Source organism: Oncorhynchus keta, chromosome 31, assembly GCF_023373465.1.
Source record: "Oncorhynchus keta strain PuntledgeMale-10-30-2019 chromosome 31, Oket_V2, whole genome shotgun sequence".
Taxonomy (NCBI): Eukaryota; Metazoa; Chordata; class Actinopteri; order Salmoniformes; family Salmonidae; genus Oncorhynchus; species Oncorhynchus keta.
The window spans coordinates 19,220,178-19,246,550 of NC_068451.1; the positions used below are offsets into that span (position 1 = coordinate 19,220,178).

Here is a 26,373-nt window from a genome sequence, read left to right on the forward strand (position 1 = left end):
CACTGTTAAAAAGAAAGAGGCACATACATGCGCACATTCACAGACGAACACACAAACACACACGGAGGGTAGTGAACAATGTACATCACACATACATTTTGGAGGCCTGCCTTAATCTGGCCCTATTACAAGGCTAATGTGGGAAAGGTGAAAGGTCAGAGACCTCATACAGTATGACCGCTTACACAGTCCATTCCTCCACACACACACACACACACACACACACACACACACACACACACACACACACACACACACACACACACACACACACACACACACACACACACACACACACACACACACACACACACACACACACACACACACACACAGCCGTCTATTCCACAGTAGTGAACCCTATGATTGCCTCTCCTCAGGGGGTCAAGGGGTGGTAGTGTTGTCCATCCATCCATCCATAGTCAGCCTCCAAGCCCTGCGGCAGATTGACGTCACTTTGACAAACTCAGTCTTGTTTTCAATACTGTACTAAAAGTATGAGGGTCATTTAAATAGTTTGTTTCAGTTAGGGTGAAAATGTGGTGCTCAAGTTAGTATGAAATCCTGGAAGTGAATGTTTGTCTTTACCTACTGGTTGGTAGCCCTGCCTCTTGGGGCCTCCGAAGGGGTTTCGGCTGCCTCCAAAGGAGCCTCCATCGATGGATCCGTAAGACATCCTGTCCTGGCTGTTTTGGGTCTGTCTGGAACAGAGAGAACACAACAACATCAGTCAGATTGGTGGATATACTATATGGATCCATAAGACATCCTGTCCTGGCTGTTTTGGGTCTGTCTGGAACAGAGAGAACACAACAACATCAGTCAGATTGGTGGATATACTATATGGATCCATAAGACATCCTGTCCTGGCTGTTTTGGGTCTGTCTGGAACAGAGAGAACACAACAACATCAGTCAGATTGGTGGATATACTATATGGATCCATAAGACATCCTGTCCTGGTGGTTTTGGGTCTGTCTGGAACAGAGAGAACACAACAACATCAGTCAGATTGGTGGATATACTATATGGATCCATAAGACATCCTGTCCTGGTGGTTTTGGGTCTGTCTGGAACAGAGAGAACACAACAACATCAGTCAGATTGGTGGATATACTATATGGATCCGTAAGACATCCTGTCCTGGTGGTTTTGGGTCTGTCTGGAACAGAGAGAACACAACAAGTCATCAGTCAGACATCCTGTCCTGTGGATATACTATATGGATCCATAAGACATCCTGGTGGTTTTGGGTCTCCTGGTGGTTTTGGGTCTGTCTGGAACAGAGAGAACACAACAACATCAGTCAGATTGGTGGATATACTATATGGATCCATAAGACATCCTGTCCTGGTGGTTTTGGGTCTGTCTGGAACAGAGAGAACACAACAACATCAGTCAGATTGGTGGATATACTATATGGATCCATAAGACATCCTGTCCTGGTGGTTTTGGGTCTGTCTGGAACAGAGAGAACACAACAACATCAGTCAGATTGGTGGATATACTATATGGATCTGAGTATTCAATATTCCTGGTTGGTAGATTCCAGGAACCATCAGGGGAAAATATGGACATTGTGATGTAGGAATCTGTGTGTGTATGTGTACATAAATATAAGTGTGTGTATGAACTGAATCCCCGATTCCACAGTGACATTATGCATCATGACTCAGCCTCCCGCCATCAATATGGAGGTGTGCAAAACATCACTGAAAAGGTTAAAGAATGCATAGTGAATGTGTTTTCCATCCAAGACACATGACATCTATGAAGCCCTGTGTCTACCAGCATCACAACCAAAGGTCACATGGTATCATGATTTCATAAGCTGTCCTGTAAGACATTCAGCCCTCTGTGAATAGCAGGCATTGAACTAAGTAGGCTTGTAATTGTGTTCTAATGTCATTGTCCAGCTGCCCTTTTGTGGTTTTGAAGCTAGTCTGGTGTTGTCTGGCACCCGGGTCTGGGTATGTGAACACTGGCATTCATGACCGTCTCATAAGGGTGGCAAAGGAACAGAGAGAGAGAGAGAGAGAGAGAGAGGAGAGAGAGAGAGAGAGAGAGAGAGAGAGAGAGAGAGAGAGAGAGAGAGAGAGAGAGAGAGAGAGAGAGAGAGAGAGAGGAGAGGGAGAAGGACAGAAGGAGAAATGAGAGAAGAGGGATAGAGAGAGGACATGGAGAGAGGGGTAGAAGGAGGGAGGGAGAGGAGAGAGAGCAAGAGGACATGGAGAGAGGGGTAGAAGGAGGGAGGGAGAGGAGAGAGAGCAAGAGGACATGGAGAGAGGGGTAGAAGGAGGGAGGGAGAGGAGAGAGCCTGCAAGAGGACATGGAGAGAGGGGTAGAAGGAGGGAGGGAGAGGAGAGAGAGCAAGAGGACATGGAGAGAGGGGTAGAAGGAGGGAGTGAGAGGAGAGAGAGCAAGAGGACATGGAGAGAGGGGTAGAAGCAAAGAGGGAGAGGAGATGAGGAGAGAGAGGACATGGAGAGAGGGGTAGAAGGAGGGATGGAGAGGAGAGAGAGAGCGAGAGGACATGGAGAGAGGGGTAGAAGGAAAGAGTGAGAGGAGATGGAGAGAGCAAGAGGACATGGAGAGAGGGGTAGAAGGAAAGAGGGAGAGGAGATGGAGAGAGAGAGGACATGGAGAGAGGGGTAGAAGGAGGGAGGGAGAGGAGAGAGCCTGCAAGAGGACATGGAGAGAGGGGTAGAAGGAGGGAGGGAGAGGAGAGAGAGCAAGAGGACATGGAGAGAGGGGAGGAAGGAGGGAGGGCAGAAGGAGGGAGTAGAGAGAGAGCAAGAGGACATGGAGAGAGGGGTAGAAGCAGGAGAGGAGAGAGGAGAGAGAGCAAGAGGACATGGAGGGAGGGGTAGAAGGACATGGAGAGAGGTGAGAGGAGGGAGAGAGGAGCAAGAGGACATGGAGAGAGGGGTAGAAGGAGGGAGAGAGATGAGGAGAGAGAGACATGGAGAGGACATGGAGAGAGGGGAGAGCGAAGCAAAGAGGGAGAGGAGATGAGGAGAGAGAGGACATGGAGAAAGGGGTAGAAGCAAAGAGGATGGAGAGGAGATGAGGGGGGAGAGGAGAGGACATGGAGAGAGGGGTAGAAGGAAAGAGTGAGAGGAGATGGAGAGAGAGAGGACATGGAGAGAGAGGTAGAAGGAAAGAAGGAGAGGAGATGGATAGAGAGAGGACATGGAGAGAGGGGTAGAAGGAGGGAGGGAGAGGAGAGAGAGAGCGAGAGGACATGGAGAGAGGGGTAGAAGGAAAGAGTGAGAGGAGATGGAGAGAGGGGTAGAAGGAGGGAGGGAGAGGAGAGAGAGAGCGAGAGGACATGGAGAGAGGGGTAGAAGGAGAGAGGGAGAGGAGAGAGAGAGGACATGAGAGGACATGGAGAGAGGGGATAGAAGGAGGGAGGGAGAGGGAGATGGAGAGCGAGAGGACATGGAGAGAGGGGTAGAAGGAGGGAGGGGGAGAAGATGGAGAGCGAGAGGACATGGAGAGAGGGGTAGAAGGAGAGAGGGAGAGGAGATGGAGAGAGAGGAGAAGGTGGGATTCAGTCCCATCTTCAGTGAGAGACAGAGGATCAGATTTACTGGAACCACGTGGTCATTTAACCTGATTCATTTTCAGAAAGCAGCAAGATGAATTACTGTTGGCAGCCAATAAACGATCTCTCTCTGCTCCTTTTGAATCTCAGACCAGTCACTAGTCACTGTAGTGCCTGATGCTCCAGCCTTCTGAAGTGTGCATAGGCATTGCGTGTCTCAATACGTGCTTTCTTAGACACGTTCTCTTTTCTTCTCCCACATTCTATATAGGAATATACACACACAATATACATACACACACTTGTATGTGTGTATACCACACACAGAAACACAACACACACACACATGCTCAAACACACACATGTGGACACACACAGACACAAACACGCGCACACGCGCATACACAAAACCACACACACACACTCCTATATGTGTCTCTCATAGTTTGGCCAGTCACCCTTGTGAAGAGTGAGGTCTGAGCAGAGGAGAGGACTGCATGGTGTAGCAACACAATGAGTGGATCCCACTGTCATTACTCATTGCCTTAGTGTTCCTGGTCCCTGCACCAGCTATACCCATGCACCCCTGGCCTTCACCCAGCCTCTCCCTCTCTGCCTGGCCTGGTGATGTCATCAACACTCGCCCTGGTCTCTGACTCACAATAGAGCTCTGTAATTGGCTGAGCAGAGAGTGTCCTGACTGATACATCACTCCCCATCTTGTCTCTGAGGCTGGTGGTCCTCTATAGACATGGGGTTCGACTTGAGATTGCGTAGTACTACTACAGTAAATCTACAGGACTAGACAATAGGCAAATAAAAATGTAATCAAATGTGGGGGAACATTATTAGGATATAACATATTTTTCACTATCAATAATAAAGCAGCCATGAGTTCCCTGGTGATGGGAGCATCTCTCTCTCTCTTTCTCTCTCCCTCTCTCCCCTCTCCATCCATCTTTCACCCTCTCTCTCACTCTCTCTCGTTCTATTCTCTCTCTCTCTCCATATTCCTTTTATTAATTTTGTCAGCATAAGAAGCGTCTAATTGCAGCTCAGGCAGAGTGAGCCAGGGAGCTTCTCAAACAGCCCTCGGAAAACAAATTAATTGTTTTATGAGAGAGATAAGTCTAGGGTCATTTACACATCTTACATAAAGTTGTGAGATTATTAGGGAAATATGTGTGTGTGTGCATGTGTGTGTGTGTTTGTGTGCACGCATGCTAGTGTGTGTTCAAATCAAATCAAATTGTATTTGTCACATGCGTCTTACAGTGAAATTCTTACTTACAAGCCCTTAACCAACAATGCAGTTTTAAGAAAAATAAGAGTTAAGTTCAAAATAGATAAGTTAAAAAAAAATTAAAAGAAGAATAATAGAAAAATAACAAACTATAAGAGCAGCAGTAAAATAACAGTAGCGATGAGGTACTGGTACAGAGTCAATGTGCGGGGACACCGGTTACGTGAGATAATTGAGGTAATATGTACATGTAGGAAGAGGTAAAGTGACAATGCATAGATAATACACAGAGAGTAGCAGCAGTGTAAAGGAGGGGGGGACATTGCAAATAGTCTGGGAAGCCATTTGATAAGCTGTTCAGGAGTCTCATGGCTTGGGGGTAGAAGCTGGTAATAAGCCTTTTGGACCGAGACTTGGCGCTCCGGTACAGCTTGCCGTTCCATGCCAGGTCAGTGTGAGAGCGAGTTGGAGGTGTGCTACAGTACATCCCTGTGAGACATTGTAGGACCCATGGTGCCCAGTAAATGCAGCCCTGGTAGGAGGGCAGACAGCCAGACTGGCTTGTCTCAACCCTGACAGAGAGCATCATTCACCCCTCCTGTGATTCTGAATCAGTCCTTAACTCCTCTCACAGCTGCCATTATGAGCAGAACTAGGCTCAGCACAGCGAGAGAGAGTCAGGCAACTGAGCAGAAATTACACAGCACGCTGGACACAAATGCTCTGTGTGTGTGTGTGTGTGTGTGTGTGTGTGTGTGTGTGTGTGTGTGTGTGTGTGTGTGTGTGTGTGTGTGTGTGTGTGTGTGTGTGTGTGTGTGTGTGTGTGTGTGTGTGTGTGTGTGTGTCAGCCTTTGAGTATTACACTGAAATGTTTTCCTTATGAATGCTTGTGCATTTTTCATGTAAGAACATGTGATATATATAGTTGAAGTCGGAAGATAACATACATTTAGGTTGGAGTCATTAAAACTAGTTTTTCAACCACTCTACAAACTTCTTGTTAACAAACTAGAGTTTTGGCAAGTCAGTTAGGACATCTACTTTGTGCATGACATGTCCATAAGCCACGTTGCCACAACTTTGGAAGTCTGCTTGGGTTATTGTCCATTTGGAAGACCCATTTGCGACCAGCTTTAACTTCCTGACTGATGTCTTGAGATGTTCAATGTATCCATATAATTTCCCTTCCTGATGACGCCATCTATTTGGTGAAGTGCACCAGTCCCTCCTGCAGCAAAGCACCCCCACAACATGATGCAACCACCCCATGCATCACGGTTGGGATGGTGTTCTTCGGCTTGCAAGCCTACACCTTTTTCCTCCAAACATAACGATTCTCATTACGGCCAAACAGTTCTATTTTTGTTTCATCAGACCAGAGGACATTTCTCCAAAAAGTACGATCTTTTCAAAACGTAGTCTGGCTTTTTTATGGCGGTTTTGGAGCACTGGCTTCTTCCTTGCTGAGCCGCCTTTCAGGTTTTACTGTGGATATAGATACTTTTGTACCTGTTTCCTCCAGCATCTTCACAAGGTCCTTTGCTGTTGTTCTGGGATTGATTTGCACTTTTAGCACCAAAGTACATTGATCTCTAGGAGACAGAATGCGTCTCCTTCCTGAGCGGTATGACGGCTGCGTGGTCCCATGGTGTTTATACTTGGGTACTACTGTTTGTACAGATGAACGTGGTACCTTCAGGCATTTGGAAATTGCTCCCAAGGATGAACCAGACTTGTGGAGGCCTATCATTTTTTTCCTGAGATCTTGGCTGATTTCTTTTGATTTTCCCATGGTGTCAAGCAAAGAGGCACTGAGTTTGAAGGTAGGCCTTGAAATACGTCCACAGGTACACCTCCAATTGACTCAAATGATGTCAATTAGCCTATCAGAAGCTTCTAAAGCCATGACATAATTTTCTTTCATTTTCCAAGCTGTTTAAAGGCACAGTCAACTTAGTGTATGTAATCTTCAGACCCACAGGAATTGTGATACAGTGAATTATAAGTGAAATAATCTGTCTGTTAACAATTGTTGGAAAAATTACTTGTGTCATGCACAAAGTAGTTGTCCTAACCGACTTGCAAAAACTATAGTTTGTTAACAAGAAATCTGTGGAGTGGTTGAAAAACTAGTTTTAATGACTCCAACCTAAGTGTACTTCAACTGTATACACATTATATATAGGCAAAGCTCCGCCTTATCTCAGCTCAGCTTATCTCAGCTCACTGGTCACGATGGCAACACCCATCCGTAGCACGCACTCCAGCAGGTGTATCTCATTGATCATCCCTAAAGCCAACACCTCATTCGGCCGCCTTTCTTTCCAGTACTCTGCTGCCTGTGACTGGAACGAATTGCAAAAATCGCTGAAGTTGGAGACTTTTATCTCCCTCACCAACTTCAAACATCAGCTAGCTGAGCAGCTAACCGATCGCTGCAGCTGTACATAATCTATTGGTAAATAGCACACCCATTTTCACCTACCTCATCCCCACAGTTTTTTTTATTTACTTTTCTGCTCTTTTGCACACAAATATCTCCTCTACCTGTACATGATCATCTGATCATTTATCACTCCAGTGTTAATCTGCAATATTGTAATTATTCCCCTACCTCCTCATGCCTTTTGCACACATTGTATATAGACTCCCCTTTTTTCTCTGTGTTACTGACTTGTTAATTGTTTACTCCATGTGTAACTCTGTGTTGTCTGTTCACACTGCTATGCTTTATCTTGGCCAGGTCGCAGTTGCAAATGAGAACCTGTTCTCAACTAGCCTACCTGGTTAAATAAAGGTGATACATATATATATATATATATTATTTTTATTTTATATACATACGTACGTACATACATACATACATACATACATACATACATACATACATACATACATACATACATACATACATACATACATACATACATACATACATACATACATACATATATAGATATATACATATATGTGTGGAACTTGTTCAGTTTATGTCTCAGTTGTTGAATCTTGTTATGTTCAGACTGTCCACTGTCCCCAATGACTCTGGTCACTGAATATTAGCTGTCTTTATACTAACTACTATGATCTGTTCTTGTCCCAGCAGGCGATTCTGCCCTTCATCAGCCCAAGACCCAGCCAGCTTAGACAAAGAAATGTCTGGACTGTAAACTAGTGATGTCATCTTAGACATTCTGATTCACATTGTGATGGATGGGTCTTCTCTACTTTACTTCCGCTGATTCGGGCTTATTAAGTCGTAAAGGGTCTGGAAATATGATTCTGATAAAATTGGATAGGTGTTCTAACCCAGAAATGTCTTCTGGAATGTTGCTCAGTTCCATAATGTGTCATAATGACTCTGGTCCTGGCCTGAATCTCTGGGTCTGAGGATGGCTTCAGGTCAAGATGGACACAGCTCTAGACTGAGGATATGGTGTAGTCAGTGAACATGGTCAATATTCACTCCACACAGCCATCATCATCATCATCATCATCATTAGAAAAAATCATTAAAGGTCTGGCACATGCTTGAGCCTCAAAAAAAAAATTACAATTATCAATAAGTACATTTTACTGAACACTATTGGAAATCGACATGGCTAAAAGGTCAGCTACCATTTGGCGGCCTGCAGCTTTGCCGTAAGCGCGAACCTAATTAAAGCGATTGCTAATCTGATAATATTACCTTGCAATTCGCTGGCCATCATTCAATAAGGTCACACTCCCACTGAGCTGCTAAACTAGCACTCATACGTGTCTTCAGAAACAGATTACTACATTAATTTATGTGTGTGTGTGTGTGTGTGTGTGTGTGTGTGTGTGTGTGTGTGTGTGTGTGTGTGTGTGTGTGTGTGTGTGTGTGTGTGTGTGTGTGTGTGTGTGTGTGTGTCTGTGTGTGTGTGTGTGTAAGCTAAGATCAAATGTTGCCTTGATAACCCAATCATAACAACTATCTGTAAACAACATACAAACATCACAAAGCAGATGGTCTCCAAGGTCCTTGTGTCTATGGTGTTGTGTTCTCAGACATCAATGAGGACAGTCAGGCCCTTGTGTCTATGGTGATGTGTTCCCAGACATCAATGAGGACAGTCAGGCCCTTGTGTCTATGGTGATGTGTTCCCAGACATCAATGAGGACAGTCAGGTCCTTGTGTCTATGGTGTTGTGTTCTCAGACATCAATGAGGACAGTCAGGTCCTTCGGTCTATGTTGTTGTGTTCTCAGACATCAATGAGGACAGTCAGGTCCTTGTGTCTATGGTGATGTGTTCTCAGACATCAATGAGGACAGTCAGGTCCTTGTGTCTATGGTGTTGTGTTCTCAGACATCAATGAGGACAGTCAGGTCCTTCGGTCTATGTTGTTGTGTTCTCAGACATCAATGAGGACAGTCAGGTCCTTCAGTCTATGTTGTTGTGTTCTCAGACATCAATGAGGACAGTCAGGTCCTTATGTCTATGGTGATGTGGTCCTTCTGTAGCTCAGTTGGTAGAGCATGGCGCTTGTAACGCCAGGGTAGTGGGTTCGATTCCCGGGACCACCCATACGTAGAATGTATGCACACATGACTGTAAGTCGCTTTGGATAAAAGCGTCTGCTAAATGGCATATATTTTTATATATTTTCTCAGACATCAATGAGGACAGTCAGGTCCTTGTGACTATGGTGATGTGTTCTCAGACATCAATGAGGACAGTCAGGTCCTTCGGTCTATGGTGATGTGTTCTCAGACATCAATGAGGACAGTCAGGTCCTTCGGTCTATGTTGTTGTGTTCTCAGACATCAATGAGGACAGTCAGGTCCTTCAGTCTATGGTGTTGTGTTCTCAGACATCAATGAGGACAGTCAGGTCCTTCGGTCTATGTTGTTGTGTTCTCAGACATCAATGAGGACAGTCAGGTCCTTCGGTCTATGTTGTTGTGTTCTCAGACATCAATGAGGACAGTCAGGTCCTTCGGTCTATGTTGTTGTGTTCTCAGACATCAATGAGGACAGTCAGGTCCTTATGTCTATGTTGTTGTGTTCTCAGACATCAATGAGGACAGTCAGGTCCTTCGGTCTATGTTGTTGTGTTCTCAGACATCAATGAGGACAGTCAGGTCCTTCGGTCTATGTTGTTGTGTTCTCAGACATCAATGAGGACAGTCAGGTCCTTCGGTCTATGTTGTTGTGTTTTCAGACATCAATGAGGTGTTGTGTTCTCAGACATCAATGAGGACAGTCAGGTCCTTCGGTCTATGTTGTTGTGTTCTCAGACATCAATGAGGACAGTCAGGTCCTTCGGTCTATGTTGTTGTGTTCTCAGACATCAATGAGGACAGTCAGGTCCTTCGGTCTATGTTGTTGTGTTCTCAGACATCAATGAGGACAGTCAGGTCCTTCGGTCTGTGGTGTTGTGTCTTCAGACATCAATGAGGACAGTCAGGGCTGAGAAAGTAAAATGTTGCGCTTCTTTTCCCGCATATTCCTTATCCTCACCTTCAGCTGAAGCAGCCAAACAGTAGGATTGCTCATGTGTTTTGCTAAAGCTCTCACTTTCTCTCTTCCATCTCTCTTTCTCTTTCTGTCCATTCCATAAAAAAAAGACCTCAGGCCAATAAACTGAGTCTCTAACAACAAAAGATGGACAGTGAAATTGCCCTGTCACATAAAAATACTCATTGAGATAAATCACCCCATTCTATTCCCCAAATAATCTCCATCCCCCACCTATCACCAGCACCTGTTATCACAGCAACACACACACACACACACGTTATTTAACCGTCTTATAAACAGTCTCTTGAATGATGACGAGACAATCAAAAATATGATCCCATTATGTGACTCCTTAAATCACAAAGCTTAGATATATGGGGGCCATACAGTGCTTCATTTGAGCTGGATCCTACCGAAACAGGATCCGACACCTATCGGTTTTGGACTGTTTCGTTCCGGAACCGATTTGGCTGGATCCGGTAACTATTTTGGCATGAAAAATTATTTTCACTTTCTGCAATGTAAAAGTTGATAATAAAAGCTATCAAAAAGTTTAGTTGAGTTGCCTCTTTGTTAATTCTACGTTTGTCAGTGTCAAAGTAGCCTGTCAATTTTAGAATGTGTGCACTGTTATAGTGCTTTCAAGACAACTGGAAACTCAGGGAAAAAACGAGGTCAAATCATTACGTCAGTGATTTTCAGGTTATAAAGGAGCCGGAGTCTCAGCCTTGGAATTCCGAGTTGGATGACCATTCAAAATGTATTTGCCCAGTCGGTACTAGTTTTTTCCCAAGTTCCCAGTTGTCTTGAATGCACTGAAGTTGTAAGTAGGAAATTTCCAGTTCCAAATTCCAACTTCCCAGTTGTTTTGAACACAGCATTCAAAAAGATTTGTCATGCTCTTCTTCCTCCTCCTCTAACGAGGAGGAGTAGTAAGGATCGGAGGACCAAAGCACAGCGTGATGTGAATACATTCTTTTAATGTAAGACAAAATAATATGAAGTACACTAAACAAACAAAATAACAAAACGAACGTGACCGCTATCAACACAGAGTGCAAACATGCAACATCCATAGACATAGATAATCACCCACAAAATACTCAAGGAATATGGCTGCCTAAATATGGTTCCCAATCAGAGACAACAATAACCAGCTGCCTCTAATTGAGAACCAATCTAGGCAACCATAGACATACAAAACCCCTAGACTGGACACAACCCCATAAACATACAAAAGCCCTAGACAAGGCAAAAACATATAATCACTCATGTCACACCCTGACCTAACCAAAATAATAAAGAAAACAAAGAATACTAAGGTCAGGGCATGACAGTACCCCCCCAAAGGTGCGGACTCCCGGCCGCACACCTAAGCCTATATGGGAGGGTCTGGGTGGGCATATCTCTGTGGTGGCGGTTCTGGTGAGGGACGTGGACCCCGCTCCACATCTAACTCGGCCCACTTATCTGGAGCGGGAACCCTCACCACTGACCCCGGACTAGAGGACGCCACTGGACTGATGGTCGAGTCTAGAGTGAGTGGCGCCTCTGGACTGACGGGCGGCACTGGCAGATCCGGACTGGTGGGAGACCCCGGCAGATCCGGGCTGGAGGGAGACTCCGGCAGATCCGGGCTGGAGGGAGACTCCGGCAGATCCGGGCTGGAGGGAGACCCTGGCAGATCCGGACTGGAGGGAGACCCGGCAGATCCGGGCTGGAGGGAGACTCCGGCAGATCCGGGCTGGAGGGAGACCCTGGCAGATCCGGACTGGAGGGAGACCCCGGCAGATCCGGACTGGAGGGAGACCCCGGCAGATCCGGACTGGAGGGAGACCCCGGCAGATCCGGACTGGAGGGAGACTCCGGCAGATGCTGGTGCTGGTGCCATGTACCCCGGCCCGAGGAGATGCACTGGAGACCAGATGCACTGAGCCGGCTTCATGGCACCTGGCTCGATGCCCACTCTAGCCCGGCCGATACGAGGCACTGCTATGTACCGCACCGGGGACACTATGCGCCTCACGGCATAACACGGTGCCTGCCGGGTCCCTCTCTCTCCACAGTAAGCACAGGGAGTTAGCGCAGGTCTCCTACCTGACTTCGCCACACTCCCCATGTGCCACCCCCAATACATTTTTGGGGCTGTCTCTCGGGCTTCCAACCGCGCTGCCGTGCTGCATCCTCATACCACCGCCTCTCGGCTTTCGCTGCCTCCAGCTCAGCCTTGGGCCGGCGATATTCTCCAGCCTGTGCCTAGGGTTCCTTGCCGTCCAGAATCTCCTCCCATGTCCAGGAGTCCTGAGATCGCTGCTGCTGCCCGTTACCACGCTGCTTGGTCCTTGAGTGGTGGGTGGTTCTGTAACGGAATTCCTCTTCTTCAGAGGAGAGGTAGCAAGGATCAGACCAATGTGCAGCGTGGTAAGTTTGTAAGTCGCTCTGGATAAGAGCGTCTGCTAAATGACTTAAATGTAAATGTAAATGTAAGTGTCCATAATGATATATTTCATAAAATCAACAGAACACTGAACAAAATAACAAAAGTACAAACAAACAACCGAAACAGTCCTGTATGGTAAAAACACTAACGCAGGATACAACCACCCACAAAACACAATAGAAAACAGGCTAATTAAATATGGCTCCCAATCAGAGACAACGACTGATACCTGCCTCTGATTGAGAACCATACTGGGCCAAACACATAGAAATATAACAACAGAACAAAACATAGAAAAACAACATAGAATGCCCACCCCAACTCACGCCCTGACCAACTAAAATAAAGACATAAAAAAGGAACTAAGGTCAGAACGTGACAAGATTATGCCAAAGTCTTCAGTCATTCCTTCCAGACCCACATCAAACATCTCCAATCCAAAGTTAAATCTAGAATTGGATTCCTATTTCACAACAAAGCATCCTTCACTCATGCTGCCAAACATACCCTTGTAAAACTGACCATCCCACCAATCCTCGACTTCGGTGATGTCATTTACAAAATAGCCTCCAATATCCTACTCAACAAATCGGATGCAGTCTATCACAGTGCAATCCGTTTTGTCACCAAAGCCCCATATACTACCCACCATTGCGACCTGTACGCGCTCGTTGGCTGGCCCTCGCTTCATACTCGTCGCCAAACCCACTGGCTCCATGTCATCTACAAGACCCTGCTAGGTAAAGTCCCCCCTTATCTCAGCTCGCTGGTCACCATAGCATCACCCACCTGTAGCACGCGCTCCAGCAGGTATTGTATATCTCTCTGGTTACCCCCAAAACCAATTCTTTCTTTGGCCGCCTCTCTTTCCAGTTCTCTGCTGCCAATGACTGGAACGAACTACAAAAATCTCTGAAACTGGAAACACTTATCTCCCTCACTAGCTTTAAGCACCAACTGTCATAGCAGCTCACAGATTACTGCACCTGTACATAGCCCACCTATAATTTAGCCCAAACAACTACCTCTTTCCCAACTGTATTTCTTTTTTACATTTTTTATTTTTTTTTGCTCCTTTGCACCCCATTATTTTTATTTCTACTTTGCACATTCTTCCACTGCAAATCTACCATTCCAGTGTTTTACTTGCTATATTGTATTTACTTCACCACCATGGCCTTTTTTGCCGTATATAGACTTGTTTATACTGTATTATTGACTGTATGTTTGTTTTACTCCATGTGTAACTCTGTGTCGTTGTATGTGTCGAACTGCTTTGCTTTATCTTGACCACGTCGCAGTTGTAAATGAGAACTTGTCCTCAACTTGCCTACCTGGTTAAATAAAGGTGAAATGAAAAAAAGAAAATGTAGATTTGCATGAAATGTGTTTATAAAAGGAAAACATTTTCCTAGACCCTAGGCCACTAAAAATGTTCCCCATGTATGCAACTTCTCTAAAGCTTATACTCTACTGCTCTATGCCACTATACAAATTAAATGATATGCATGCAATGTAAATGTTTTCTCATGTGGTTCCGGTACCTCAGAGCTCCCCCGTGTCCTCATCAGTTTCATACACATCCATGTACTATTATGTGAAAAATATAAATGAGGTCCTTAAAACATGTAAGTTTATCATACATTGTAAAAAAGAAACCTGAAGAGCCTTATAGATTTGTCAAAAAGCAGCTACAGTTGAAGTCGGAAGTTTACATACACTTAGGTTGGAGTCATTAAAACTCGTTTTTCAACCATTCCACAAATTTCATGTTAACAAACTATAGTTTTGGTAAGTCGGTTAGGACATCTACTTTGTGCATGACACAAGTCATTTTTCTAACATTTACAGACAGATTATTTCACTTATAATTAATTGTATCACAATTCCAGTGGGTCTGAAAATTACATACACTAAGATGACTGTGCCTTTAAACAGCTTGGAAAATTACAGAAAATGATGTAATGGCTTTAGAAGCTTCTGATAGGCTAATTGACATCATTTGAGTCAATTGGAGGTATACCTGTGGATGTATTTCAAGGCCTACCTTCAAACTCAGTGCCTCTTTGCTTGACATCATGGGAAAATCAAAAGAAATCAGCCAAGTCTGGTTCATCCTTGGGAGCAATTTCCAAATGCCTGAACAAACAATAGTACGCAAGTATAAACATCATGGGGCCACGCAGCCGTCATACTGCTGAGGAAGGAGACGCATTCTGTCTCCTAGAGATGAACAAACTTTGGTGCGAAAACTGCAAATCAATCTCAGACCAACAGCAAAGGACCTTGTGAAGATGCTGGAGGAAACAGGTACAAAAGTATCCAAATCCACAGTAAAACGAGTCCTATATCGACATAACCTGAAAGGCCGCTCAGCAAGGAAGAAGCCACTGGTTCAAAACCACTATTAAAAAAAGCCAGACTATGGTTTAAAACTGCACATGGGGACAAAGATCATACTTTTTTGGAGAAATTTCCTCTGGTCTGATGAAACAAAAATAGAACTGTTTGGCCATAATATCCATCGTTCTGTTTGGAGGAAAAAAGTGGTAACCTTCCAAGCCAAAGAACACCATCCCAACCGTGGAGCGCGGGAGTGGCAGCATCATGTTGTGGGGGTGCTTTGCTGCAGGAGGGACTGGTGCACTTCACTAAATCATCAGGAAGGGAAATTCTGTGGATATATTGAAGCAACATCTCAAGACATCAAGTTAAAGCTTGGTCACAAATGGGTCTTCCAAATGAACAATGACCCCAAGCATTCTTCCAAAGTTGTGGCAAAATGGCTTAAGGACAACAAGTCAAGGTATTGGAGTGGCCATCACAAAGCCATGACCTCAATCCCATAGACATTTTGTGGGCAGAACTGAAAACGCGTGTGCCAGCAAGGAGGACAACAAACTCAGTTACACCAGCTCTGTCAAGAGGAATGGGCCAAAATGCCAAAATTCACCCAACTTACTGTGGGAAGCTTGTGGAATTCTACCCGAAACATTTGACCCAAGTTAAACAATTTAAAGGCAATGCTACCAAATACTAAATGAGTGTATGGTAACTTCTGACCCACTGGAAATGTGATAAAATAAATTAAAGCTTAAATTAATCATTCTCTCTACTATGTATTATTCTGACATTTCACATTACAATAAAGTGGTGATCCTAACTGACCTAAGACAGGGAATTTTTATTTGGATTAAATGTCAGGAATTGTGAAAAACTGAGTTTAAATGTATTTGGCTAAGGTGTTTGTAAACTTCTGACTTCAACTGTATGTAGGCTATCGTTGTCCTCATCGCTTCTCATGGCACACACTGCTAAAGTGGTTGACTCGCAATTGATAGTGCACTTTAACCGTGCACCCCTTGTAAAATATTGGCTCAAAAGTATTGTACAGTTCCTATACCTAAATATAAACCCTACCGGCACCCAACATAAGTACTGGTACCTATTTAAGTCCAAGTCGAGCACTGCACACTACATGTACATTCTCATTTCAAAAGGGGGGAGAGGGGGTGAGATTCAAACCCTCGCCACAATCTGCTACAATTACATGGAATAGGCACTTTACTAAGAGAGCAATTTGACCAGTCAGTGAAATACACATGATAGTTGCTTTGATGATCAGAACATGATGTTGGGCATGCTGCCCATCCATGAACAAATGTTGGAAAGCGTCCAACTACTTCAACGATTTTAATTGGCTGATTGACTTGTGCCAGGATATAATCGGTGCCACCTATTGAAGTTAGCCAAAGGCTAACATGTACCACGTTATCTGATGGGACGAGCTACAATTTAGCGTTTGGTCACATGTAAGTACATTTTAATTGGCTGATATGCATTTTGTGTGTGAGAACCCATTTAACTTTAAATGCTTGCTTATGTTCGGAAACATGTTTGCAAGTCTGACATGCAGTCTAGCAAAATGAAACACACACACACCCCGTCCTAAAACAAGCTGGTTAATGATAACAAAATAGCAACAAACAAACAGTGAACCTGACACTATCTCCCTCCCTCCCTCTCAGGTGTTCACCCCCGCAGTCGACCCCCCTATTATCACCACATTCTGATCTCCAGATCGGTGGATGAGGGGATAAAATAAAGGACTAAAGGAGGGGGAGCTGTCTTTGTGTGGAGCTGGAGCCCACAAAGGTAGTGTTATCTCTGTTTGTTCTCTGTCACAGTGCTGGCCCTGGGGAGCCGAACACAAGCAGACAAGCTGGCCAGGACACACACACACACTCACTACAGCACCGAGACCGAGGAGTGATATAGGCTTCACACGCATCACACTCACAGGCAGGTTGATCTCTGTACCAGCATGTGTATATCAAATAACAAACATAAAGCTTCACCAATGGGCTTAGCCGTGTCTCTCAAGAGGAGAGGGTTAGGAGGAAGGGTTAAATCCATCAAAGTGCACTAAAGCCCCGTTCACACAGCCTATACTGGAGGAGGATTCAACACTCCCTGGATGTAACACAGTGCCTCCATTCCAACAGTTTAAAAAAAAAGGGGTGGATCAGCTAAATATTGCGGAAAGAATATTGGTTCCATCAATGTAATTGTCTGCATCATTTCCAATCCCCCATATACTTTTTGGGTAAATAAATATACCCATATACATACATGCATGTATACATATACACATATACAGTGGGGGGGAAAGTATTTAGTCAGCCACCAATTGTGCAAGTTCTCCCACTTAAAAAGATAAGAGAGGCCTGTAATGTTCATCACAGGTACACTTCAACTCTGACAGACAAAATGAGAAAAAAAATCCAGAAAATCACATTGTAGGATTTTTTATGCATTTATTTGCAAATGATGGTGGAAAATAAGTATTTGGTCAATAACAAAAGTTTATCTCAATACTGTCATATACCCTTTGTTGGTCCTTCTGTGGCTCAGTTGGTAGAGCATGGCGCTTGTAACGCCAGGGTAGTGGGTTCAATCCCCGGGACCACCCATACGTAGAATGTATGCACACATGACTGTAAGTCGCTTTGGATAAAAGCGTCTGCTAAATGGCATATATTATTATTATTATATTATAAATACCCTTTGTTGGTCAAACGTTTTCTGTAAGTCTTCACAAGGTTTTCACACACTGTTGCTGGTATTTTTGCTCATTCCTCCATGCAGATCTCCTCTAGAGCAGTGATGTTTTGGGGCTGTTGCTGGGCAACACAGACTTTTAACTCCCTCCAAAGATTTTCTATGGGGTTGAGATCTGGATACTGGCTAGGCCACTCCAGGACCTTGAAATGCTTCTTACGAAGCCACTCTTTCGTTGCCCGGGCGGTGTATTTGGGATCATTGTCATGCTGAAAGACCCAGCCACGTTTCATCTTCAATGCCCTTGCTGATGGAAGGAGGTTTTCACTCAAAATCTCACAATACATGGCCCCATTCATTCTTTCCTTTACACGGATCAGTCGTCCTGGTCCCTTTGCAGAAAAACAGCCCCAAAGCATGATGTTTCCACCCCCATGCTTCACAGTAGGTATGGTGTTCTTTGGATGCATTCTTTGTCCTCCAAATATGATGAGTTGAGTTTTTACCAAAAAGTTATATTTTGGTTTCATTCTCCCAATCTTCTTCTGGATCATCCAAATGCTCTCTAGCAAACTTCAGACGGGCCTGGACATGTTCTGGCTAAAGCAGGGGACACGTCTGGCACTGCAGGATTTGAGTCCCTGGCGGCATAGTGTGTTACTGATGGTAGGCTTTGTTACTTTGGTCCCAGCTCTCTGCAGGTCATTCACTAGGTCCCCCCGTGTGGTTCTGGGATTTTTGCTCACAGTTCTTGTGATCATTTTGACCCCACGGGGTGAGATCTTGCCCCAGATCGAGGGAGATTATCAGTGGTCTTGTATGTCTTCCATTTCCTAATTTGCTCCCACAGTTGATTTCTTCAAACCAAGCTGCTTACCTATTGCAGATTCAGTCTTCCCAGCCTGGTGCAGGTCTACAATTTTGTTTCTGGTGTCCTTTGACAGCTCTTTGGTCTTGGCCATAGTGGAGTTTGGAGTGTGACTGTTTGAGGTTGTGGACAGGTGTCTTTTCTACTGATAACAAGTTCAAACAGGTGCCATTAATACAGGTAATGAGTGGAGGACAGAGGAGCCTCTTAAAAAAGAAGTTACAGGTCTGTGAGAGCCAGAAATCTTGCTTGTTTGTAGGTGACCAAATACTTATTTTCCACCATAATTTGCAAATAAATTCATAAAAAATCCTACAATGTGATTTTCTGGATTTCTCATTTTGTCTGTCATAGTTGAAGTGTACCTATGATGAAAATTACAGGCCTCTCTCATCTTTTTAAGTGGGAGAACTTGCACAATTGGTGGCTGACTAAATACTTTTTTGCCCCAATGTATACATGCACATACCTATATAGACATACATACTTTTTTAAAGAATATACCTTTATTATTATTCCCCGCAAACCCTACCACCGATCCCCCAATTGGAGTAAACTAATAAACACCTTGGCTTCACCTTCAATTTATACATCTTATACACATTTTACATTCAGTCTATTTTACAAGAGTTCTTTTTTGTTTGTTTTTAGTCCTTCCTCTATTTCTGATCCAGTTTGATTTGATTTCTATTTGTAACTGTGCTATTTCACAAAAGTTCTGAACATATATACATTTTACAGACATATATACATTTTATGTTCTACACATTTTATCTTGCTATTAGTCCCTTCAGCTCCATTCAACCTCTCCCATCTATCTCTCAACATCATCCAACTGGTTCTTTAGCTGCTTTCGCCTAGTCAGCTTTCAACTAGAGACAGACAATACCACTTAAATATTCCATGACACATAAGTGTAACCAACCGGATTTTGAACCTGAGTCGTCTGCTCGGCACGTGAATGTGTTAGGTCACTGTGCTAAAAACTAGACATTGGCTTTGGAGCTAACGCAAGTCATCAGTTCTCAGGCAAGGTTTATGCGAGTGGGATTTCAACAAACCACCTGTATTACAGAAGCGTCTGAAATGAATCTCCCGTTACTATAACCACTGAGGTGTTATGAGTTTCCACAGTGATGAGTTGGCCGTCTAGTCTGCTCTGCTAGCTGGGCGGATCGCGCCAGGCACCCACAGGGGAGAAAAGGGTTATCAGTCCCCAGTCACACGACAGCTCTCTCCCCTCCCTAATTGGCCAAACTGTTTAATTGGCCATGGAAATCATAGAGACAGTGGTTCTGGCAGCAGCCTTAATACGCTGAAGAAGACACCTTTATTTAAGTAAAGTTGGGCTGGGTGAGGTGTCTATGGCAATGCACTGACTGAAGCAACATCATTTCATTTACCACTGGAAAGGAAAGCTGAGAGATTACAACAAGAGAGTGTGAAGGAGGCCGTACCAATGATTTAAGCAGCACTGCAAAGCTACTTACTTTTAACTACAGTGTCTGTCTTCCTAAAGAAAACAATTGCTGTTTTTCAGCCTTTGTTCCCTAAATGTATTCAACAAAGTGCTAATTTGAGAGTGGTTTTATTTCCTGCTAAAATAATTTGTTAGGGAATCTTCTACTCACGCATACATTATAGTGTAGTTATGTTGTGATAGGGTGGGCAAATAGCATGCAATGATTATGAGAGCACTTTAAAGAGAATCTTTGAATCTTCAATCTGTTTATACGAGTAGGTATACAGGTCAGGGTCACATGATTTATTGCACTGCACAGACAAATGATTGATTGATCAATCAATTGCAATTTGTTGTTGTTATTGTCCAACATGGACATTGCAGGTGAAACTTTTTTTTGTAGGGGGGTGAGAGCAACAATTAAATCAGTAGAGAAAGAAAAAACAACATGGAACAAAGTCACGTCCATGACTGAGGAAGACTTCTAAAGGAGATCACCATTACAAACATCCCACTGGGCACAGATGTCAGTTCATCGTCTAGTTATGATTTACAATAAGTTGTCAAATAACGTAAATTCATGAATGAAGGGCGACCTTCACAGCCAACAGAGAACAGAGTGGGTGAAGGACCATGACAGTTTCATTTGTTTGAGAGGACTTAAGAGGTGGTCCTTTCTGCACTTGTTTGATTGGATTGTCAATGAGGATGAGGAGAAGACAAATAGTCTCTGTGTGTGTGTGTGTGTGTGTGTGTGTGTGTGTGTGTGTGTGTGTGTGTGTGTGTGTGTGTGTGTGCGTGTGTGTGTGTGTGTGTGTGTGTGTGTGTGTGTGTGTGTGTGTGTGTGTGTGTGTGTGTGTGTGTGTGTGTGTGTGTGTGTGTGTGTGTGTGCGTGCGTGTGTGACAGGCTCTCTCACATGCTTATGAATGTGGAGTGGTGAGAATGTGATGGTCCCGAAGGGAAATTGTTCATTATTCTACAAACCCCCTCTCGTTAATCTGCGCTCATAAAGGACTACAGAGAAAATACTTTATCTGACCTCTTTTTAAACTAAGTATTCAGGAAAAAAGAAAAGAGGGGCGAAAAGCACAACCTTCCCACTTTACACATCATGGTATCACAGTGTCCCTGTCATACAGAAACCCCCAGACTTCAACACCGATATGTCAATCACATGATGACATTTTAGAACACCAATTTAAAAAGATTAAGAATAAAAGTTAAAGCATCTAAACCACAATTATTTCATTTTTGAGAGGCAAGTTTTTGTCTAACAAACTGAGAAGTGTGTTCTAGGGCTAACAGTACACATCCAGCTGGTGAAACCTAATCTCCCGGGGTGATGGAAAGGAGGCGAGCAGACGTCCAAGTCAACAGAGAGACAGACCAAGACTCTGACCCCCAAGCTGGCCACCACGCTACACACACACACAACACACAGACACATATACACACATACCGATGCCCTGAGTGCTCACACAAGCCCACGGCTCAGTGACAAATGGAAGGGTGTGCTGGCATATTTCATTAGACCAGCTGCACCCACAGTGTGTGTGTGTGTGTGTGTGTGTGTGTGTGTGTGTGTGTGTGTGTGTGTGTGTGTGTGTGTGTGTGTGTGTGTGTGTGTGTGTGTGTGTGTGTGTGTGTGTGTGTGTGTGTGTGTGTGTGAGAGAGAGATAGAGGAAGAGAGAGAGAGACGGACAGACAGACAGACAGACAAAGTGATATCAGCCTACTGCAAACTGACCGAAAGTCCAAATAATTCCCTTGCCAAAAAACAAAGAAAGAAAATATTCAGATCTGCTCTAAAATCATTTTCTAGGAATTGCTTTTCATACATTTTAATTCTCATGTCTCTGATAAAACATTAGCACCTGAATACTAATATGTGTCCTAAAACGTCCTCTGGATAAAGCCAGTCGTGCCGTTTCGTGGTCCCAGATTTGTCAGTGGTGGAGCAGCTTGTGGACTTGGCCTGCCATGAGGAAGAGTAATGGTATTTGGCAGATGAACCAAACACGACTGTGGCTCCCCCTTCCTTACCCTCCTACCCTACTGCAGAGAAACAAACACCCTGCATGAAGGGATGCCATCATTGCCATGCATCAATGGCTGTCTATGGGAGGCCTGCCTGACTGAGTCCCACTGCCGGTGCTGCCAGCCTACATGGCTCATCCCTGGCTTTGTGTCTGGGAGACCTGTGGGAGTCTTCTTCCCAGGGGAGGGTGGCTGTTCTGGGCTTGGCATGAGGAGAGGCAGCCTCCTCCTCTGTGGTTGTGGGGCTTCCTGACCCTTGCTGGGGAGGGGAGCAGATGGCCAACTGGACATCCACACTGTGGCCTTCTGGTGCCTCTCTCTCTGCCTGCCACATATGCTTCACCCTGCGGCTATCTGTTTCCTGGATCCCTCACAGCATCACCATGGCTACACAACCCCCAGAAAGAGAAGAGGGGGAACACATGCACGCACATGGCTGCACATGCTTAATGTCTATGGCAAAAACATTTGAAATACTATTGAACAATGAATAATATGTGAGAAGATGTATCACAGTACATGAAGCAGAATCATTAGGACTATAGCCAACCATCAAGAGATAAAAGGAAATTTCAGAAAAATACAAAATTGGCAACTATAAGGCTGTGTTTACACAGGCAGCCCAAATCTGATCTTTTTCCCACTAACTGGTCTTTTGACCAATCAAATCAGATATTTTCACATCATATCGTTTTCAGAGCTGATCGGATTGGTTAAAATACTAATTAGTGAAAACAAGATCAGAATTGGGCAACCTGTGTAAACAAAGCCCAATAGACATGGCTGGGACTTATTGGTTCTGACAAGATAATCACAACCCTGCAGCAATGACATTCATCAACACAGAAAACACCTCAGTCATCTGGGCACGCAAATTTGTGGACTTTCAAACTGAGGCTCAAGCTGTGTATAGTGCCATACTGTAAGTGTGACATAATGTATCATCATTCTCAAGCTGGCGAGGGACGTGATTGCATACATTGGGTAAGGGTGACAGTTTTCTGGAATCTTGACTCTGACGCTTCATAGCAGATGGTGGTAACTATCTATCTGCAGTGTGTTTGTGAGTCATGATAATCATGACAAATACCCAAAGGTAGCAGGCATCAAAAAATGTGCAATGTGTTGCTTCCACAAATGGAGAATTATGAGTGCTCTAAACAAAAAAAACGTTACATTTCAACTAACATAGATGAATAGATGGTTGTTTTAATTTAAATCAATATCTGTGTTGTGATATGTAGTGTGTGATGGAACATAACGTTTTTTGTTTTTTGTTGTTGTTTTTTTAACATATTTTAACCGCACTAATTGTGTGTCTAATTTTCTGACCCATGTACACACATATGTCTACACACCAACACACACTTTATTAATAGATCATCAATTTCTCCTGCTCATTTTTTCTGGATGTTTTCTTTCCTTCTCCAGCATAGTAAACTCTGGCATCTCATTGCCCTTGCCAATACTTCCTGGAACGAACAGAGTTGTGAGGCAGAACCAGGAACTAATTTCATTAGCGTCCGGCTGCCATTGGTGAATAATTAGGGTCTGTCCTCCGTCTGCGCTAGCCAGGCCCAGAGTTCTGAGAGGTTAATAACCAGTAACAATCAATTACTTAACTAATCTGATACGATCAATAAGGTCCTCCAATTTTCAAAGTATGTAGCCAGAAGAGGGGCAGAATACGATAAAACCTTCAACATCAAGTAACAGGATGTTTTTATTAGAATAGACAATAAAATAACATATGGTGTACATTTACTATGTGTATGTATTTACAGTTGATAAGTCATAATGTTGATATTACACTGGTGTAATCTGCAGAATCCAAACGGCTCAAAAACTAGACCAATAAAGTTTAGAATGTTTGTTATAATAAAATGAAAAGTGGTCCAAGCCCTAAAGTGTTCCCCGTGATAGGTTGCCACATCAAAATAACTACTTGGTTTTCACCATGAGAGTTTATTCTCAGGTTTTAAAAAAAGACAGAAAAATTGTAGAAAGCAGCCAAGCTGGAACACCAAAATTGGTGCTTTTATGGAGGTTTGTTATAGTCTGTCTCCCATTTGACACATACACTGGGCATTTGATTTGCCTGACCCAGTCTCTGTGTCCTCTAAGAGAACATTGGCATACCAGCAGACTTTTAATTGTCCATTCAAACCTTTAGTCGGCTTCTCTTGTATCGGAGTGCATCTGGGATCACATGAGAACGGATTATTTTAAATAATATCTAACCCTCCGTCCAGCCATTACTCACATCACAGACCACTGGCCTTGTTATTGGGAATTGGAGATGGCCACAAACCATTGTCCGTCTTGATCCACAAATGAGTAAATCCACAGCCATGGCCTACTCCTCCATTTTTCTCCTTCCTTCACAATGGGGCCTCAATTACCCCCCAGGATTCAGTCACTTACTTACAGTATGCAATCATAGCAATTACCATCCCATCTGACCATCTCACCCCAGCTCAGGCTCAACATATTCTTTCGATTGGCAGAAAAATAGTTTTTAATGACATGCCATTTTTATATATATTGAAACGTGCTCCCTTAATTCCACTACCATTGTGATGACTTTCCTGCCTGGGCAATCTAACCAAGTTGACAGTGTAATGGAGAAAATGACCTTGGAATAGCAATTGATGCCGTCAGACAGTGCTTGATGATAATGCTAGAAAATGAATGAGAGTAGTTGACCTAGGAATCATTTGATAATACAGGCATATTAATAACTGAATGACAACCTCAAGAGTTCATCATCAAGAGTTCCTCCCTCCTCCGATCTTTGAGATATGAGTATAAGTTGGCAACAGCATCACAAACAATCACATTCATCAAACAATGGATGGTTATGTCCTGATTCCATTTGATTTGAGGTGAGTCAGATTTAAAGGTCCTGATTTGGCCTCGTTTTAGATTTGGTTCATTAAGAAATGCTAGCGACCATGACTGAATTCAAAGGTGTGGTTTGATGTGGGTGTCTCATTTGTTCCAGTTGGGAAGCGTTAGCCAAATTATTTAGCCAATTAGCTTCAGCCGGCTGGCGTGCGATCGAGTTGGTTTGACTTTGGATAGCCTATCTTTGGGGATAGTTAGGGACTGTCAAAGAATTACACAATGTAAATGAGACAATATTTCCATGTTGCACACCCTTTAGTTTTTATATGTGAATTTATATACTTTAATTGGTTTTAGGTTTTTAAATAATTGAAATCTGGAGATTTTGGAATTTTAACATATTGTCCCATATACATTCTGTAATTTTCTGATGGTCCCTAACTGATGGTCCCCATAGGGATATCCAAAGTCAACCCACATTTACCACAGGGATTACGACTGGGTCGCCTGCAGATGAATCCTGAATTGATGATTACTTGTGTGCTGCCAGTTGTGGGCATTTGGGCAGGATTGAAACAAACCCAACCTTTTTTTACATTGTGATTCCGTTCACGACCTCAAGTCTCACAAAACTCTATTTTGGACAAGACTGACTTTTTGACCAAAATTATCTTATTTACACTTTGTAGCCAATTTTGACAGTTGAATAAATGTCTATGACTCATGTCGATGCCAGGCTATTTTCTAAATGAGAAGTAGTTTTTTTAAGTGGCAATTGTTGTTCAGAGCACAAGGTGAGCCAATGTGTCATCTACCTAACATGCACACTGTCACTTTCCATTCAGCACCACCAGAGAAAGGACCACATCAGGCCCACGGGCAGCATCTGTACAGTGATTTAACCTCACCAGGACCATATACAGGTTACCACCAGTCAACCTATTGAGACATCAGGACCACAGACAGGGTCTATACAGTCATTCTAAGTACACCAGGACCACTGACATTCTGCACAGTGACTCTAACCATGGAAAGCACCTTTCAAAGTTACCGCCAGTCAATCTAACCATATCAGGACCACAGACAGCTCCTACACCCCCTGCAGCTGTACTCCAACCCTGCAGTCTGCACAATAATGATGGGTGACATCCACCGTTGATGTTGAATCTGACTTTTCCATTCCCTTTATAACAACACATGAAAACAAAGAGCCCATAGACATATACTTAGATCACATGGAGAAAAATGCATTGGTGTGCTGAAATAATTTAGCTTAGTTCTGAGAAAAGTAAATAGCCATTACTACAGAGTCCTCAATAAGGATTATAAACTCAGCAAAAAAAAGAAACATCCTTTTTTCAGGCCCCTGATTTTCAAAGATAATT

The 26,373-nt window shown here is 43.7% G+C and overlaps 1 protein-coding gene and 1 long non-coding RNA gene across 7 annotated transcripts in view; one reads left to right on the forward strand and one right to left on the reverse strand.

Annotated features, from left to right (window-relative positions):
* LOC118371072 (t-SNARE domain-containing protein 1-like) overlaps positions 1 to 26,373 on the reverse strand; it is a 172,677-nt gene that overhangs the window by 92,914 nt on the left and 53,390 nt on the right. For 2 of the 3 annotated variants that reach the window (XM_052489876.1, XM_052489875.1), the window contains exon 2: positions 589 to 701. In XM_052489876.1, the coding sequence (XP_052345836.1) occupies positions 589 to 676 (88 nt within the window). In that variant the 5' untranslated portion in view covers positions 677 to 701. Of the gene's footprint in view, positions 1 to 588; positions 1,143 to 26,373 lie in introns of those variants that run through there. The other variant, XM_052489874.1, reaches the window with a different exon arrangement.
* Positions 9,099 to 10,465, forward strand: LOC127914315 (uncharacterized). 4 transcript variants are annotated; one of them, XR_008088007.1, is made up of 4 exons: positions 9,099 to 9,188; positions 9,644 to 9,793; positions 9,844 to 9,984; positions 10,061 to 10,465. It is a non-coding gene; the product is annotated as an uncharacterized LOC127914315 (long non-coding RNA). The 4 variants fall into 4 exon arrangements; XR_008088004.1 differs by having other exon boundaries at positions 9,165 to 9,593; XR_008088005.1 differs by having other exon boundaries at positions 9,165 to 9,593; positions 10,111 to 10,465.